Below are 18818 nucleotides of genomic sequence, written 5' to 3' on the forward strand. Positions count from 1 at the left end.
GGCTGGAGACATAGGGTGATTACCTCCTAGGATATGTTTTGGTTATTTCCTCAGCCCTCTGAATGACTAGGTTCTTTCTAAACAGGGAACAGCTAGGTAAGTCCACTTAGAGTGATGGAATGTTAATGAAGATCAATTCTCACCTCTCTGCTCAAAGCAGAGCACCTTAGGAGGAAGGATGATGGGTTGGGGATGGGTGGGAATGGAGTCCGGGAGGCTGGGGGTAGGAATAGGTTCTCGGAGGGCAGTGGTGGGTGCATTTAGAGACTGGAAGAGATCCGGTCTGGGAGGTAGTGATGGAAGCTCTGGGAGTCAGTTGCAGATAATGGGGGTGATTTGAGAACTCTTGGGGGAAGGATGAGCTGGTGGATAGAGATGGGGCCTGAGGGGAGTAATGAGGTCAGGATCAGGGATGGAGTTGGGAGGGTGTGGAGGTAGAGGCTCTGGTGGCAAGGAAAACCAATCTTGGGGTGGAATTTGGAGGCCATCTCAGATGGAGTCATCCCTCCCTTTCTCCCACCCCTCCCTTCTCCATGCAGGGGCCCCTAATGTTCTTCTCTAGTCCTCTCCCTTCAAGCTGGGTCCCAGATGTGTGGGGGGCAGAGGAGAAGAGCTTTGGCTCCAGAGCTTGGCCTGGCTTAGGTGACTCACTGGTGGGCGAGGTGAGGCAGAACTCTCAGCACCACGGTCCCATGAAGCCCCATCCCAGCCACCTGGCTCATTGCCTGACCAGCTGCCATTACCAGGTTTCAATTTGGGCTCAGCCCAGGGGGTTCAAACAATGGTGACCTGGAAAAGATCACAGAACATACCCTCCCCTCACCACACACACATTCCTGGGACTGAACTGGGAAAAAGGTGCTTCTGGATCATTCCTTCCCTCCTTTTGCTAGATGTTCTCCAGACACAGTCAAGGCCAGAAGTCTTCAGGTGCCATCCTCACTCTTGGTCTGTGGTAACACCTCATTCCTGTCCCCTTCCTTCTCAGCCTCCTGTGCTGGACCACATCATCCTAAAACCAGGGTTTCTGTCCTTTCATTGCCTCTCCTCCCCTTCTTCAGTCCTTTTCTTCCCAGGGTTGAGATCTTAGGTCCCTGGACTGTGACCACACTGGTTGAGGGAAGGGGGATGGGCTGAAGATACAGGCTGGTTCCTGGCCTGCCTTTATTTTCTATATTTTCTCTGCTATCTGGGCAACTGAAAGCTCTCTGAAGAGGGTGAAGAGTTGTGAAAATCAGTTTTGGTGACAAATGTTACCCCACAATCAAGTTTCACCCTGTCCCCTTGGTGGGCAGCACCATGGGAGGCAGGATGGACTTTAGGGTACTGAAATGGGGTCATGAGAAGTGATGGGGTCTTCCAGGATGAGCGCTGAGGGCTCTAGGGACAATTACTTCCTGCCTCCCCTCTGTCCCCCCCATCCCAACCCCAGATCACTAAAGTGGGGAGAAGGGCTCACAGGTCTGCGGGACTCAGCTGGCCCTCACAGGGGCCCAGGTCTTAACTCCTGGGGAGCTCTAGGGGAAGTTGGTCTCTGAAGGGTAATGATAGGTCTTTGGGAACAGAACTGGGAGTCTGTGGTCAAGGATAGGCTGGAGAGGGGACATGAGCTTTTGTGGTACTGCTTTTTAGGTGCATACCTTGGGCAAGTTTCTAAGCTTTCCTTCTTCTGTGTCCTCCTCTGCAAAATAGTGATAAAACGTCCTCTGTAAGGGTTGTGATGAGATTAGAGATCTTCTAAGTAATGTGTCTGAAGCACAATAGGTATTCAACAAATGGTCAATCTCTCTGTCACTATTTCTAGGTGGGTGAGCTACATGGAGATGGGGCAAGGTACCTAGCACAGAGCTTCCTGCTTAATGTGTCTGAAGCACAATAGGTATTCAACAAATGGTCAATCTCTCTGTCACTATTTCTAGGTGGGTGAGCTACATGGAGATGGGGCAAGGTACCTAGCACAGAGCTCCCTGCTGAAGTGTGTGGGTAATTACAGTCTTGTGCCTGCCTGAAGGAGGCCTGAGAAATTGGGTCTTGGGAGGAGGGGAAGGGCTATGGCAAGGTGGGGATGGGTAGGGGCTGGGCTTCCAGAGAGCTTGGCAGCCTTCACCCTCACACCCCCCCAACCCCCGCCCTCCTCAGGGAGCCCCTGTCAGAACCCAGGGCTCTAGCTCTGGGCTTGGAGGGAGGGGCATCCTCGAAACTCACTTCCATCCATCTCTTTTATCTGGGCTGCTGAAGGGCTGGAGCTCCAATGGGGCCTCTGATGGGGAACAGATACAGACCAGGCGGAAGCAGCCGGAACTGTGCTGAGCTGTAGCTGAGGACCAGGCCAGGGGGTCAGTGAAGACAGATAAAGCTCAGAGCAGCTGGGGACTCAGGAGACCCGTGGGGAGGGGCAGCAGGGGCTGAGGGCGGGCTGTGTCCTGGGAGGAGGCGAGGGCCGGAAGCTTCTGATGGGGATGATGTCCATCAAGGGCTTCAAATGGCCGGAGGAGGCCTTTAATGACTCTTTGGGAGGAGGGAAGGGGCAGAGCTCCCCCCCATCCCCAGATGTGGCTGTCGGAAAGCCAGGGTACCTGCCAAGCCTGAAGGTTGGTCCCAGGGAGAACTTGAGCCTGAGAACAGGGGGACCTCAAGGTCCAGGCCGGAGGCAAGGCTTCTGGGGGCTGCCTTACCTTTAAGACGAAGATGGGGAAAAGGTTAGTAAGTGATTCTGCGATTTTAGTTCCTGTTTTAATTAACTTTGAAGGGCTTGGGGCCTCCCTGAACGCCAGGGAGAGAAGCAGAGCAGACGTTTATTTTCCTCTTTTTCCTTTTAAAGACAATTTTATTAAAACACTTTGTTTTCATTCTGGCTTGAACATGGGGCATTTAAATGGAAAAGTAATTATTTTACCTCGTTTGCTTATGGTGAGAGGAGAGTCAGGAAAGGGAGGGATGCCAGTGAGGGAAGAGGCTGGCAGCTTTGGGCTGGCACATGCGTGCATGCACATGCACAGGCCCTACCGACAGGCACACACAATCAGGCTCACACTCACAGCAGCATGAGTCACCACACAGAGCCCCTCACGCTGGCACACATTGTGCACCCACAGAAAGACACACCTCATCCACACCCTCCCAAATGCAGACTCCTCAGTACTTGCAAGCTCAGAGCATCCACCGTCCTGAAGATACACTCCTTTACCACAGCCATACGTACAGGCAAAAGCTCTCTCTCCTACACAAACACTCCCAACACATTGTGCTCACAGTATAGGCCCCCTCACAGGTACCCACACACACCCCTTCCAAGCACTGGAGGTGTGAATGCATGCCCCCTCCCAACATATTTAGACTTTATCAAGTCTGTCGAGTTGTATCATCACCAGTACATACATGTTCAGACACACAATTCTCATTCTTAAACACACAAGTGCAGGAGTTCCTTGGTGGCCTAGTGATTAGGATTCTGGGCTTTCATTGCCTTGGCCTGGGTTCAATCCTTGGCCGGGAAACTGAGATCCCGCAAGGTGGGAGGCGTGGCCAAACCAACCAACCAACCAAACAAACAAACACACAAGCGCACCCTGGCAAGGAGCCTAGCAATAAAGCTGGGGGTGAGGCAGAATGTTATCATGGAGAAGGAGGAGGGGTAGAACTCTCCCTCTCATTGGGGTCCCTGGGTCCCCAAATCGACCTACCCCCCAGGCTACTCCATGAGCCCATTTCTCTGTACCTGTAACATCCGCGGAACGGTCTCTCTCCCGACCTTGATTCCGCAGCCTCTGGGACGGAGTCCTCCATGCCTCCCACCCGTTCCCCACCCCAGGCGCGAGAAGGCCAACAGGTCTCCTAGGCTCAGCTGCCCTGGAGGGGACCGGGTTCTAATTCGGGTTTCTCCACCTCCCCCGCCCCCTCTCTCCCCTGCTGTGTGGCCCGGCGTTAGAGGGGTTAAAACTTCGGTAGCGTGCCCCCCTCCACTCCCACCCCTGGCTGGTACGTCGAGGGCCGGGTTCGCGGGAGCCGTACCTGTACTTTGTCTTCATCTGTCACCGCTTCTGACAGTCAGATACATCTTGCGCAGGGGTGAGGGAGGAGTGGGGGGCGGGGGAGCAATAATTAACCTCTCCCGCCTCACACCCCGAATGCGGCTTCCTCTCCTGGCCGGCCGGCCGCACTCGCTGCAGGATCTGCCAGAGAGAAGAAAGGGGGAGGGAGGGGGAGGGGCGAAAGGAGAAAGCGGGAGAAACTAGAGAAGGGCGCTGAGAGGAAAGGGAGGAAAGGCCCTGACATTTTTATTGCCCTGCCAACTTCTTTTCTGCACCCTTCTTTCCACTCTCTTCCTGGGGAATGGCTGGGAGTTGGGAGAGGTGATTAGAGGGATGGGAGAAAGCCAAGTGCACTCACAGACTCACCACTTCCCCCTCCTATCTCAGGAGTTCAGGCCCCTCTTGAAGGCCTGATTTGGGAGAACAGTGGTGTGAGGGAGAGTCTTTCATATAGGAGCTTTGCACAGGGACAAGCAGGAGGAAGAGAGTGTTGGGTGGTGTAGAGGGGGTGGGGGACGCCATGCTGGTGTTTTGCATGGATGGCAAATGACTAAAGCTTGTGTTAAGGATTAATTACTCTTCCAATCACTAAAGGGGGAGGGGTTTCATCTTATTCCCACAGAAGGCAAGTGAGCCCAATGCCAAGGGGCTGTGGATGACAAGGACTCCAGATTTGGGGTGGGAGACAGAGGATGCTTCTAAAAAGTAAAGTAAGGCCCTGGGGGGCAGGGTGGCTGGACTCAGAGCTTGCACAGGGAGAAGACAAATTTGTCTTGGGCTAGGTCCTTGGATGAGGCAGGTGGGACTCAGGGTCAGGCAAGAATCACCTGCAGCCAAGGAGACGAACGTGAATATAGAGTATTCCCAGCAGTCAGACTGCTACGCCCTGGGGTTTGCCCAGGAAGAGGAGGGAAGCAGCCCGGACCATAAGAAGAGGTGTTGCTGTCACTGCTGGGCTCTGGGGGGTGCAGAGGGAAAGGACCCTGCCTGTCCCCTGGGCAGCCTGAAGGCCAAGAGATTCTAGCTTTTCCCATCTCTTTGAGAAGTTGTTAGTCAAATCTGTCGTCTACCATGTCTGAGAAATAGGACCTTTCTCTAAGGTCCCTGATTGAGTTGTGGCCACAGTGTAGTCCACAAGTCAGGATCCCTGGTTCTCACCCTGGTTTTGCCACTAGCTATCTGTGTGGCAGAAGATAAGTCATTTAACCTCTCTGGACTTCAGCCTTATCATTTATAAAGTGGCAGGGGTGGAGGTTGGGGGAGACTGTTGAGACAAACTCTAAAGACACTGTTGATACTCACGTCCTATAATCTTCTAAGATCTGAGGAACCTTAGCAGGCTCAGCTGTGCCCCCCACTGTGCCCCTTACACGTTCTCTGAACCCCTCCCATCCCTGAGCAGCACATACACAACCCCAAAGGGTGCATGTTCTCTCTCTCTCTCTCTCTCTCTCTCTCTCTCTCTCACACACACACACACACACACACTCACTGCCTCCATGCCCCTTGTATTGTGCATCCCTGGACTCCCAATCATTTAAGAAATTTGCTGTGGTTGGGAAGGAGCCCAGGACCAGGGTACCCCAACAGAAAAGCTGACTCTATGTATTTCTGTTAAAAGAAAAAGGAGGGCTTCCCTGGTGGCACAGTGGTTGAGAGTCCGCCTGCCGATGCAGGGGACACGGGTTCGTGCCCCGGTCCAGGAGGATCCCATATGCCGCGGAGCGGCTGGGCCCGTGAGCCATGGCCGCTGAGCCTGCGCGTCTGGAGCCTGTACTCCGCAACGGGAGAGGCCACAACAGTGAGAGGCCCGCGTACCGCAAAAAAAAAAAAAGGAAAATGCCTATCAGAGCTGGAGACTGGAGCACTGAGGCAGAAAGTTAGCACCAGAAAGGGCTTGCAAGTGGGGAGGGGGCCATTGGGAGAGGGAAGAGAGCCCTGGAGAGGTGAGGAGAAAGACGGAGAAGGCTTAGCTTAGCTGCAGGGGACTCACGCTGAGAGTGAGGAGTGAAACGCTGACAGCCTTGTCAGGAAATCACCTCAAGGTGTCCCACACCCCAGCCTGTCAGGCTCCATCTCCCCAGGGGAGGAGCCCCTGTGAGTCATGCTACTGTCTGTCCTCTTGATTCCACCCCTTCCTCCTAAACACACAGCCCTGCTCCAGAAGAGGGAGTTCATTTCTGGCTATTATTTCCTTCACCTGGAGAAATGCTGTGCATTTTGGCAGCATCAGGGGAGAGGAGAGAAGCAGGAAGAAGTCAAGACTGCATGGGCTGGGGCCTCCTAGGATGGCTCTGCATCAACCAGAGCAATGTGGTGCCTAGGATGGAGCTGGTCTCCTAGGCAAGTGTGGCACATAAGAAAGAAGTGGGGTTTTCTCTAACAGCGTGGCGTCTGGAGCAGCGGTGGGTCACCTAGGACCCATCAGGGGCCCTGGAACAAAGCTGGGCTCTTGTATAGGCTCAGCTCTGTTGAAGGGGAAGCTTGGAGTTTGGAGAGAATGGTTCAGGCAGCCTTACTTGTGGAGTGGAGAGTCTATCTCTCTTAGCCTTGGAGGTCAGAAATGAGTTTAAGTCACTTTGGGAATATTCTGGGGTTTCTTCTCTGGCCCTGTCTCCTCTCTCCCAGCTCCCCTTCTGTGGGAATAGGTCTCAAATTCCAGCCCCAATCCCCACTTTCTCCCACTTCCAGAGCTCCACTCATCACCTTCATAACTCCCTAGTCTGTCTTTAAAGAATTCTTTTCATTGTTCTTTACTTTTAAAATATAATACATGAATACATGCTTATAAAAATTTCAAACAATCCAGAAATGTGTAGAGCAAGAAGTAAAAGCTCCTCTTTCCTCCTTCCCTCTAATTCTACTCTCTTCTCTATAAGTTACTGGAGTTAACAATATGGTGTGTATTCTTCTAGATCTTTTACATATTCACTACACACACACACGCAAATTAGATTTTAAAACAATTATTGTATAGATTTATCATGTCATACTACTATTTAGTATTTGCTCTTTTCACTTTAAAAACATCAGAGATATTTGCCAGGTCAGCACATAAGGATATACCTCGTTACATTAGATAATTTCACGTGGTACTCCATAAGAGATTTAACCAGTTCCTTAGTGGTGGGCTTTTACATTGTTTCGAAGCTTTTGCTCTTACAAACAATGCCACAGTGAGCCTCCTTAAACATATGTCATTTTGCACAAGAATGAGTATTTCTGAGATTCAGATTTCTAAAAGATGTACTGTTGGGTCAAGAGATGTGTAGTGTATGTATATCTAACCCTGACTTCTCTTTCAAGCTTGAAACCCACATTTCCAAGCAAGAGCCCACAGATGCTTAGAAGGGGGTGGCCTGCTGATGTTTTTCCAGGTGAATGTCTCCAAACACTTCAAATGCAAACAGTCCAATACCAGAGGCTCCTTAGCGCTCTTCGTCCATCCTTCTCCCTGCCTCCCAGCCTCCTTGCTTTGGTCAGCATCACCCTATACATGCTGTTGCCCCAGCACCACACCTTGGCTCATTTTTTTTTTCAGTTTATTTATTTATTTATTTAGGCTGTGTTGGGTCTTCGTTGCTGCACACGGGCTTTCTCCAGTTGCAGCGAGCAGGGGCTACTCTTTTTGTTTTTTAACATGTTTACTGAAGCATAATTGCTTTACAATGTTGTGTTAGTTGCTGCTGTATAACAAAGTGAATCAGCTACATGTATACATATATCCCCATATCTCCTCCCTCTTGCATCTCCCTCCCACCCTCCCTATCCCACCCCTTTAGGTGGTCACAAAGCACCGAGCCGATCTCCTGTGCTATGCAGCTGCTTCCCACTAGCTATCTATCTTACATTTGGTAGTGTATATATGTCCATGCCACTCTCTCACTTCATCCTAGCTTACACCTCCCCCTTCCTGTGGGGGCTACTCTTCATTGTGGTGCACAGGCTTCTCATGGCGGTGGCTTCTCTTGCTGTGGAGCACAGGCTCTAGGCACGTGGGCTTCAGTACTTGTGGCACATGGGCTCAGTAGTTGTGGCTTGTGGGCTCTAGAGGGCAGGCTCAGTAGTTGTGGCACATAGGCTTAACTGCTCCGTGGCATGTGGGATCTTCTCGGGCCAGGGCTTGAACCCGTGTCCCCTGCATTGGCAGGTGGATTCTTAACCACTGCACGACCAGGGAAGTCCCAACCTTGGGTCATCTTTACCAAGGTGTCTGTGTGTCCAGATTTGCCCAGGATTGTCAAGTGTATGTGTACTGTCCTGGGGAAATGATTGATAGCACTTTGTTTGTACTCGAAACTCTTCTGGATTGGGCAATAAATTATATTGTCACTCTATTCCTCTTCATCTCTGATTTCTGTTCAATCCATCGCCAAGTCCCACCACCTCTCCCTTCATTCTCCCCTGTATTCCTTTCCCATTGTGTGACTTTGGATCCCATCATCAGGCTTGAATGAAAACAGGCTCCTAACTAGCCCCCAGCTCTGCATCTCTCCTCCCTTCAACCCATCCTTTTACTCCATGGCCCATCTTATCTTTTTAGGCCCTTCTTTTATCATAGAGCTCTCTTGCTTCCCGTTGCCTGGAGATTCCCTAAAAGCAGGGGACCATGTATCTCCCCTCTAAATGTGGACTCCGAAGGGCAGTTGACATTTCTATGCTACTGTGCCTGAGCATAGACTCATAAGACTGAGTCTACTCACGATCTATCATAATGCCATAGTTCACCAGAGCACATATTTCCCATCCCCATAGGTCAGGAATCTGTATCACCTTAACTGGAGAAGGGACAGGAATTGGGCACTGGAAAAACTGTTCCATGCTCCCCCAAACTAATGAAGAGAAAGACTCCTTGTGATCTGGATGAAGCCTAGAAGGTAGCTTGGTGTCTCTCTGAATTCAGAGTTGTCCAAAGAGGCCCCCTAAGGCACTCTTTCTCTTCCTGCTCACCTGGTGCCACAAAGATTCCAACCAGTTTTCCCTCCACCTCTTGTTCCAGGGCTGGAGTCTTCAGGGATATTTTTTCATGTTTGGCTCTTATCCAGCTGCCACCCACCCACTGCACTCCATGCCAGCTCTGAGCAGTGTCATATATGATCAAACATCACAGGAACTTCCAGTCCTTGAGTGAGAGGGAGGGTGGCAACATAGAGCTCATGATGTATATAGGTAGTGTTGTTAGAATCGACCCTCAAGCCACTGTAAGCCCCACCCTGGAGAGAGGACTCTCAGGAACCTTCAGGGCAGGTCTGGACAGGATGCCGTATTCCTCCCCCATCATGTTAACCCCCACCCACCTGAGTCTCTGGGATAAACCTCTGGAGTGCTTCACCAAACTTAAGGGCACCTGCAGCCTCTCCAGTCCCTTCCCTGGCATCCCCTCCCCTCACTTAGATGTTGCCAAATGGATGGTGATCTTGGATGGGTCCTGGTGGCCAAACTCCAATCAGAGGGGGAGGCATCCTGGCCCCCTGCCAGCATTCCGTCCAGAGTAATTTGGCAGGAAAGCGCCAGATGCATATATTTGCACATCTGTTTATGCCTCTGGCTTGTTATTTATTCTCTGCCTTTCATGGGCAGTAGAGCCAGAGCACACCTCAACTCTTCCCAAGTTAGATTAACTGGGAAAGAAGGCTGGGACACTCAGTCATGACAATTGCTGGTGTTCATTGAAGGGTATGCCTTTTCCAGCAGCTGCTGCCACTTTTCATAGAGACAGCAGAGGAGAGGAGCAAAGGGGAGGGGAGGGGGAGGGAAAGGGTGGAAGGAGAGAGGGGGAGGGGAGGGCTGTGGGGTTAGAGCCATAGTCATGCCGGTGGGCTGATCCCTGGCTCCACTGGGGAGGGGGAGAGTTGGCCAGTCTTTCAAACACAATCACTCTGATCTTTCTCCCTGCTGGACACCAGATTTCAGCTTGTGTGTGTATTCTCGGATGGTGTGGGTGAGAGTCAATCATGTGGATAAGGTCTTTAAAAGAGGTTAGGTAGGATAGGCTTCTTGAGATGCTTAAATAACTATTCTTTTAAAAAATTTTTTATTTTGTTTTTGGCTGCATTGGGTCTTGGTTGCTGCATGTGGGCTTTCTCTAGTTGTGGCAAGCGGGGGCTACTCTTCGTTGTGGTGCGCGGGTTTCTCATTGTGGTGGCTTCTCTTGTTGTGGACCATGGGGTCTAGGTGCGTGGGCTTCAGTAGTTGCAGCACACGACCTCAGTGGCAGTGGCTCGCGGGCTTAGTTGCTCTGCATCCTGTGGGATCTTCCAGGACCAGGGACTGAACCCGTGTCCCCTGCATTGGCAAGCAGATTCTTAACCACTGTGCCACCAGGGAAGTCCCCAAAATAACTATTCTTGAGGGATTTCTGGGACGAAGTACTTGGTGGTGGAGAACCAGAAGCCAGGTTCTGTCCCCGGGATTAATAAGGAAAAGGAGTGAGAAGAGGAGGAGGAAGAAGAAGAGAAGCAGGGAAAGGAAGGAGGGGAGGAGAAGCAGAAGGAAAGAGAATGTTAAAGAGTGGAGAGATGGCAGGGAACAAAGAGGGGAGATTGGAGGGGCCTGGAAGTTTAGAGGTCCTTGAAATGACTGAGGTGCTATCCTTGGTCCTGACCGATAAAGGGCCCAGGAATTGTCCAGAGTCCCTGTCCTGGATGGGGCTCCAAACTCCCTGAAATTTCTTTTGAAGGTGACTGGATAATTTTGGAGTAAGAATAAAGAGCTTGAGCCTCATCTGGTGAGAACTGAATCCACAGGTCTAACTTCTCCCCCTCTAACCCCTTCTCTCTCTCCTGCCTTTCCCCAAAGCAACTCCCTATGCAGACAGTGCTCCTTGCAGCAGACAGATAGATGTGGGCTCAGAGAACCCTGTGCAGGACTCCTGGGTAAGGATGCAGGCAACTGAGCCCTGGGAGACCCCTAGCCTAAGTGGGGGAAAGTGAGGGTGCCCCGTGGGGAGGAAGTGCTGGCCTGGTCAGATTAAAAGCAGTTGCCAAAAGTCTGGACAGACATTTTGCTTTCACTTTCCTTCCTGCTCCTTTACAGAACTCGAATACCAACATCATTTTTTCCCCCTCCTTCAAAAAATTATATGTAACGAGCTGTTCATAAGCAGGCCTTGCACAGATGGGGGTTTAATCAGCTAGAGTCTAAGCACACGGGCATTCCAACCTAATCCAATTCCCATCAGTTCATTAGGGGAAATATTCATCACCCAGAGATTATATTGAGGCCAAAACTCTGAATGGATTCTAAAGAGCTGTCAGTGGAGCAGTAACTGCACCAGCCAAGACAGGAGGCCAGATTGTGTGGAGGGTGCCTGGAAGTCCCTGGCCAGGTTCTGACACACCTGGTCTTACCAGGCTATGTCATAGGTACTTTTTTTTTTTTTAATTTTTTTTAATTTTAGAATCACTGTGTATAGATTTTGGGGCCAGGTACTGAGGGAGAAGATAGAATAGAAACGTCAACTGCCCTTGGGAGTCCATATTTAGAGGGGAGATACATGGTCCCCTGCTTTTAGGGAATCTCCAGTCTGATGGGAGAGACATGGCTCCCACCCTCTGGACTGCTCTCTGAGCTCTCTGAAGCGTGCTAACTTGTAAGTGATCACATATCTCTGTCCTAGAGTTTCTAGCAAGAGGCAAGAAATTGCCACCTCATGAAGGCACAGGTAGGGACACAACTCCTACCAGTTCCTACAGCAAATCAGAAAGAGAAGTTGTGTATAGAAAGCAGGGTACAGACTCTAGACCAAGGGACACCATTACGTTCCTTCTGTCATGGGGTGTTGAGCCAAGTGAAGCCAGGAGGAGGGGTTAAGGGGCTTCTCCAAGGTTGGCTTCTCCCACATAGATGAGACCCTCACTGATATCAAGGGACCTTCACCTGCTGGTATTGAGAATCTTGAGCATTTCCCCATAGTTCTTTCCCACATTCCCATGTGAAGTTTGGGAAACATGTTTTTTTATCACCTCTGGCTTTCCTGATGCCACCCTCTGCCTGCCATTTTTCTTTCACCCTCCCTGGTGGTGGTGGAGGGGGTCTTCTCTTAGGTGGCACACACTCATCCCAGGGTACTTCTGACCCAAAGGCAAGGCATTCACAGGGCTAGACTTTGGTCTCAAAGCCTGTAGTGCTTCCTACCACCTTCAGTCCTAGACATGGTCCTGTGGGCTGAAGAGAGCTGGTCCCCTGCAAAACTTGTCTCCTCTGCCTGGGTCCTCTGCCCATCTGCTCACCTGGGGCATGAGGCCTACCCTCCACTAGGGGTGAGGAAGAATTTCCTGGAGGAAGTACACTGAAGCTGGCACCTGAAGGGAAGTGGGAGGCACCCAGGTGTGGGGAGGGCAAGGATTCTCACCCTTTTTGGTCACTTCTGCTCCCTTCACCTCTTATTTCCCAGGCTCCTGGGACCCATTCTTGGCTCAGTGTCCTTCAGTCCAGTCTCCAAAAGTTATCCTCCCCTACCCACACTCTACCCAGCCTCCCCAGGGATCTCCCAACTCTGGGACTATGCCAGGACACTATCCCACAGGGATTCAGTTGAAAGAATTTGGACCTTGAGGAGGAGGGCACAGAGTGGGTGGAGTCTGGATGTTCCTCAAAGAGAATGACCAGAGCCTCGAAGATACGTAAGTGATGCCACTCTCAGGCCCATGTGTTCAGGAAGGAATCAGAGAGGGCATCAAGAACCTGGGACAGAAGGGCCTGGAGCTGACGGAGAGGACAAGATCCAGATAAGAAATGAAAAATCAGCTGAAACACAGTGATACTTAAGAGTTATGAAGTATGGGGAGCCAAAAATACCTTCCCACTTAGGCACAGGTATAACCTACCTGAGACTTGGGACCTAGGGCCAGGCCCAGCAGCCAAATGGAAAATGGTAACATAATTGGGGGTCCAGCTCCAAACCTTATTTTCCCAGCTATCAAATCTTTGATCAGCCACTGTTTTGTATCTGATTCCAGTTTCCCAACCTCTAAAGAGAGGTATGTCAGTCAGGCCAAGGACCAATTGGCTGATGCGATTGTGGGGGTTGGTATCCTGGGTTCTTGATGCTCTGGCTCCTTCCTAAGGAGGTGGGGCTGAGAGGGGCAAACCCAAAATCTGTAGGTCAAGCAGTCAGGAAGGAAAGATCAGGAACAAGCTGGATGCCCTGGGCACTGACAAAGCTGTTGTCCCCAGGCAGTAAGGAAGATCTAGCAATTGTACAGTGAGCAGTTGTAGGCCCAGATGGCATTTGCAGTCTCCTTCATCAAGACTAGCCCATTCTGGGCTTCCCTGGTGGCGCAGTGGTTGAGAGTCCGCCTGCTGATGCAGGGGACACGGGTTCGTGCCCCGGTCCGGGAGGATCCCACATGCGGCGGAGAAAAAAAGAATAGCTCAGTCCCTTTTAAGGGCTCACCTGATTAGGTCAGGCCCACAAAGGATAATCTCTCTGGTTTAAAGGCAACTGATTAGGGACTTTAATTATGTCTTCAAAATCCCTTTTCAGCAGGCCCTAGATTAGTGTTTGATTGAATAACTGGGGGAAGGTGTGTGTTTGCTGCAAAGTGCCTTCTTCCCTTTCTTCCATTCCTTTTTTAAATAAATTTATTTATTTAACTTACTTATTTTGGGCTGCGTTGGGTCTTCGTTACTGTGCGCGGGCTTTCTCTAGTTAGGGCAAGAGGGGGCTACTCTTCACTGCAGTGCGAGGGCTTCTCGTTGCAGTGGCTTCTGTTGTTGCAGAGCACGGGCTCTAGGCGTGTGGACTTCAGTAGTTGTGGCACGTGGGCTCAGTATTTGTGGGGTGCAGGCTCAGTAGTTGTGGTGCATGGGCTTAGTTGCTCTGCGGCAAGTGGGATCTTCCCAGACCAGGGCTCGAACCCGTGTCCCCTGCATTGACAGGTGGATTCTTAACCACTGCACCACCAGGGAAGCCCCCTTTCTTCCATTCTTACAGCTTAGCCTAGTTGCCACATCAAAAACCCGTCACATGGTGAAAATGATTTTCATGAAGATTAACTGTTAGATACTCTTTGCGAAAGTTGGGAACTCACTGTAGGTAAGTCAAACCAACCTAACAGGAATTTACACACTGGGGAGCTGGTGCCCCTCTTCCCTCAGTAAAGGGAGGCTAAAGAGGTCCGTCCTTTGTTGTCCTTGGTGAGAAAGAAGGGCATCTCTTCAGGGCTCTTGGGGTTTGTGGATATGGTGCAGCATGGGGAAGATCTCAAGATCAACCAGCACTATGGGGATGCCCTGCCCTGGCTGTGGGGACCACCAGAGCCAGAGGCACAGTAGCAGGTGATGGGAACATCTTCAGTGACCGGTGGGGCTTCAGCAGGTAATTACCCAGCAGAAGTGAGGAACTGACAGGGTAGCTATTAGCTTCTAATTGCAGGACACACTCAGGCCGAGATCCTCCTCTCCAAAGCAGAGGGTGTTACTACTTGCATAGCAATTAATTACTTTGGGAGCTACGGAATTTAATTACCCTCTAGTCCGCAGGAGCCAATAATTAAATTACTCTCAGAAACAGGGTATTTATTTCCCAGTTAGGCTGAGCAGATAGCTTCTACCTTGGGGAGCATGCCTGGGTGGTGACCCTTGAACTAATGGTTGGCCCTTGGCCTGAACAGACATGAGTGGCAAGCTCAGTGCCCCGGGAGGGAATGTCCACACTGCAGGGCAGACAGATACCCAACACGCACAGATGCAGGCCCTCGCAGAACACTCGGACACATGGCACACTCAGACCCAGGGCTGGAGCTCAGACGTGTGGTAGCCCATGGAGCTAGGCACACTCGTCCCCGCAGAAGCACACACATGGTGAGAAGTGCCAAGGGACCAAATAGGGCATTTTGGGCTTGTTTTGCCATAGTTGTTTGGCCTAACTTACGTCAAAATATAAAATATTTTTTAGTACCATGTATTTTGATCAACAGACTGTGGTTCTGAGCCCATTCTAGAATCTCTTCTCACCGCTGGTTCTTCTCAGGGATGGGGTTGGAGTTGCGAGAGGCTCAGGACAGAGTGGGAGTTACGGAGGGGCTATGGAGTGTCTGTTTTGAACACCAGTTGATAATAATTACAAATAATTGTGAAAGTTTAATGTTTCTGCATCGAAATGGTCATGTCGAAATGTCATGTGCTCCTGAGAGATACTTTAAGCAGAAAGTGGCCTCTTGGAGCGGAGCTGTGTTACATCCAGCATTTACCCCTCCCTCTTCAAAGAAAGCAAGGTGGGGCTGGGGTCATGGAGGTGAGAAGCTGCTGAGAGGAGGGAGAAGCCACCAAGGGTGTACCTCGTCAGCCTGTCCAGTGATTGGGACCCCCTGTCCCCCAGGCCTGAGAAACCTAGTGGTTGGGTAGTGTTGGCCTCCCAGCCCCCACTGCTCTCCCCTAAGTCCACCCTGTCTGCTCTCCATCTCCTTGCTCCCCACTGGCTGCCTGGGAGGTCAGCAGCTGCCAGGTAGTTGAGGCAATGTGGCTTTGTCCTCCACTCCATCTGCAGAGTGTAGGGCAAGGTGTCTGGCTCCGGTGCCAGGGATTCTAGCGTCAGGGCAGAATGCAGCCTGGTGTGGGTGGGCCAGTCCTCCGGTTTGGAGGGCACCGTGCCCCTCTGAGGGAGGATGAAAGGAATAGGGCTCTGTTTCCTTACTCTCCACTCCCTTCATCCTGGGAAGGCTCTCAGGCAAATCAAGTGGGTCCTGGTTATTTGGTCCTATCAGCTTCCTCCCCCTCTTTCCTCCAGGTGACATTATGGAGCCCCTGATGTGTTCAGATCCAGAGCCAGGCCACCTCTCTGCCCTGTTGCCTTTGGAGTTTCCAGCTGATATGAGCTCCCAGCTCTGACCCCTTGGAATTCCCTCCCAAAGCCTAGAGCTTAGCCCCTGCCCCCCCCACGCCCCTCCAGGCTGGCCTCAGGGCCTCCCCAGGTGGGACCCCATAGGTGCTTCTAATGAAGTTCTCTCTGACTCCATTCGTGGCACCCACCACCCGAGGAAGGAGCGGCCGGCCCTCAGCCCAGGCTGCTGACAGCAGCAATCCATCTCCATCACAGTAATGGCGTCCCCATTAATCGGCCATAAACTAATAAAGCAAGCACTTTCCACCCCTCACCCCCCCTCAACTTCATTAAGTCTTTAGTACATTAATATGTCTTACTTAGTGTCAGCTAAGCCTCTTTCTCCATTTGGGGTGGAGCATGGCGGGGTGGGCGCCTTGCCCAGTGGGTGGGTGAACATGACCCCTCGTCTGGCCTGGGCAGAGGGGCTGCTGACTCAGGGCCACCCACTCCCCTCTCCCTCCTCCACCACTGCCCCCTTGAGGGCCCTGAGAGGCAGTGATGGAAGCAGAAGCAGGAGAACAGGAGACGGTGGAGAAGTGGCAGAAAGAGGAGAGAGAGGAGGCTGGAAGGCAGGAGGAGACAGGATGGGGGAGGAGCTGTACACCTCCAAATTAAATCTGTGATTCAGGCATCAGATGGGCCGACAGCCAGAGATTAATTCGACTGATCGAGTTATAAAGAGCGGGAGGCCTGGGTAATCAATCTTGCTGCTGTCAGGCCGACAGGCAGGAGTATTAACCTGGCTAGACGGCACATACCGAAGACTTTCATTTCATTCACCCCAACCACGTCCCTGACCACGTCTGGCCCGTCTCTCCAAATAATAATAATTGTGGCTGTTAGCAATGACAGAGACAGGATGAGGGGACTAGCTTCTCTGCCGGGCCCTTCTGTCCCGGACCTCCCACCCCTCGCTCGGTTTGACCGTTCCCAGAAAGCAGAGCAAGTAACAGCTCTTGGCCCTCTTTGAGCGGTGGGGAAATGGAGGCAGGAGCTCCAACTAGACCTTCAGACAGGCCAGAGGTGGGGCTGGGAAGGCCCTTGGAGATCATTGTCCTAGATTGCTCTTGCCTCCTGGGAAAAGAGTTGCCCCCCAACCAGCTGGCTCAGCCCCTGGCACTTTTGGCTCTGGCCAAGGAAGCTGGGATCCAGAAGGTCAGACTTACACACCCTCTGGCCTCTTTGGGCCCTGGCCACAAATCTGAGTCCTGGGTGGGTTGTGTGGTGGCCCCACCCCTAAAACAGGCCCCTGGGCTGGGCAGAGCTGCTCTCCCTGACAAGCCGCCTCCTCTCCTGCTTGCTCTCCTCATCTGACAGCGTCAGTCCACACCTGGGGCGGGCGGGGGTTGGGGTCTCCCTGCAGAGACTTGTGGAAACACCATCCCTTGGACAGAGAAGGGGTGGGGGTGGGTGTGCTGCCTTGAAGTTGACACCTCTCAGCTCCAGTTAATTTTCATCCTTCAAACCCTCATGTCTCTTTCTTCCTCCTTGCTTCAGGGAAAGGAAGGAACATTTCGCGCGTTGTGTGTGTGTGTGTGTGTGTGTGCAAGAAGATGTGATGGGGGGGGGCACCTTTAGGGCTTACTGGAAGTGAGCCAGGACTAATTCAGCCCTCTGAAGTTCTCATGCCAGTGTAGGCTATAGGAAGTGGAGGCCTTAGAGGGCCGAGGTGAGGAGACACAAGCCCACTGCTCCTTTCTCAATAAGAATCAGGCACAGGGTTAGTTGAGGGGGCCCTGGTCCCTATAATGCTCTAACAGTATCTATTATTATTGTTATTATTACCAATCTAGGTACCACCTCATCCCTGACAACAACAATGCAACTCTCATTCATTGGATTTGAAATATCTAAGCATTTTAGGTATGTTACAACTTTAATGTTCACAAAAAGCACTGTGAAGTAGGTTCTATTTTCAGCCCCATTTTACAGATGAAAAATTGAGGTTCAGAGAGGTTGGGAGACTTGCTGAAGCTCACACAGCCAGGACACTATAAAGCCAATACGTGTACCCTACCCAGAGCCTCAGCACAGGCTAACTTTCCCCCAAGGCACCCAGGTTTCCCTTGGCCTCCACCAAGGTTTCCTAGTGTTCCTGTTGGCTGATTCTGGATATCTCCAGCTGAGGCTCCCTGGGCACCAGATCCCTCTGGGTATGAGGAGGGTGGGGAGGGTGGTGCTACTGTTCATTCAGAGGGTGGGGATGGGGGATTGGTGTCAGAGAACACCCACCCAGGGCCAAGGGAAGAATAGGGGCCCCACACCCGGGGAGGCTCCCCAGTGCCTTGCCCTGGAATCACCCCAGGGAGGAGAATTCGCCCCCTTCCCCAGTTCCCATGGCCTCTTGGGAAAGGAGAGGGTGCTGATTTGCCTGCGTCACCCGCCCTCCCCAGGAATGGAACAACTGAAGGGGCACCATGCTGGGTGTGTGGTGGTGGTTAGGGGGACTTGGATGGGTCTAGACACAAAGCTCTCCCTCTCACCTCCTGACCCCAGCTGGGGCTGGGCCCAAGTGGGGGCCGGGGAAGGGGGCCTGGCTGAGGCGTCAGGAGTTGGAGGCTGGAGCCAGGCCAGCGCCTCTCCCAGGCTCCCTGGGACCCATTTCAAGTGGCTGCTTCCAGGCTAGGCCAGCCCGGGGGAGGGGGAAAGGGAACAGGGAGCCTGTTTCCAAGCAAAGGTTCAAGGGTCTCCCTTCCTGAGCCCCCGCCCCCTTGCTCAGGGCAGCTGTCGATTCCATCCTGTCAGTCTTGGCGGTATTTACTCCCTACTCCTTTTCCAGGGCCAAGGCCCAGTGGAGGGACCTAAGGCCATGGAGACTTTATGTGCCACCCACCCCATCTTGAGGCGGTTCTTGTGCTTTGGGGTAGGGGTGGATGGAGACCCCTAGCACAGACCCTCAGGGGCCGGAATCCCCACGTCTTAAGGTTTTGATCACTGGGGCGGCTGGGGATTTACTTGTG

The 18818-nt window shown here is 52.0% G+C and overlaps 1 protein-coding gene across 1 annotated transcript; it reads right to left on the reverse strand.

Annotated features, from left to right (window-relative positions):
- Positions 1-4024: 4024 nt before the first annotated feature.
- Positions 4025-18277, reverse strand: LOC103069625 (putative TLX1 neighbor protein). Its single transcript, XM_007470456.1, is given in 5 exon segments — positions 4025-4172; positions 17914-17953; positions 17956-18118; positions 18121-18171; positions 18173-18277. Coding segments are annotated over 5 exon segments (507 nt in total).
- Positions 18278-18818: the final 541 nt, after the last annotated feature.

This window comes from Lipotes vexillifer, unplaced genomic scaffold (assembly GCF_000442215.2).
Source record: "Lipotes vexillifer unplaced genomic scaffold, Lipotes_vexillifer_v1.1 scaffold916, whole genome shotgun sequence".
Taxonomy (NCBI): domain Eukaryota; kingdom Metazoa; phylum Chordata; class Mammalia; order Artiodactyla; family Lipotidae; genus Lipotes; species Lipotes vexillifer.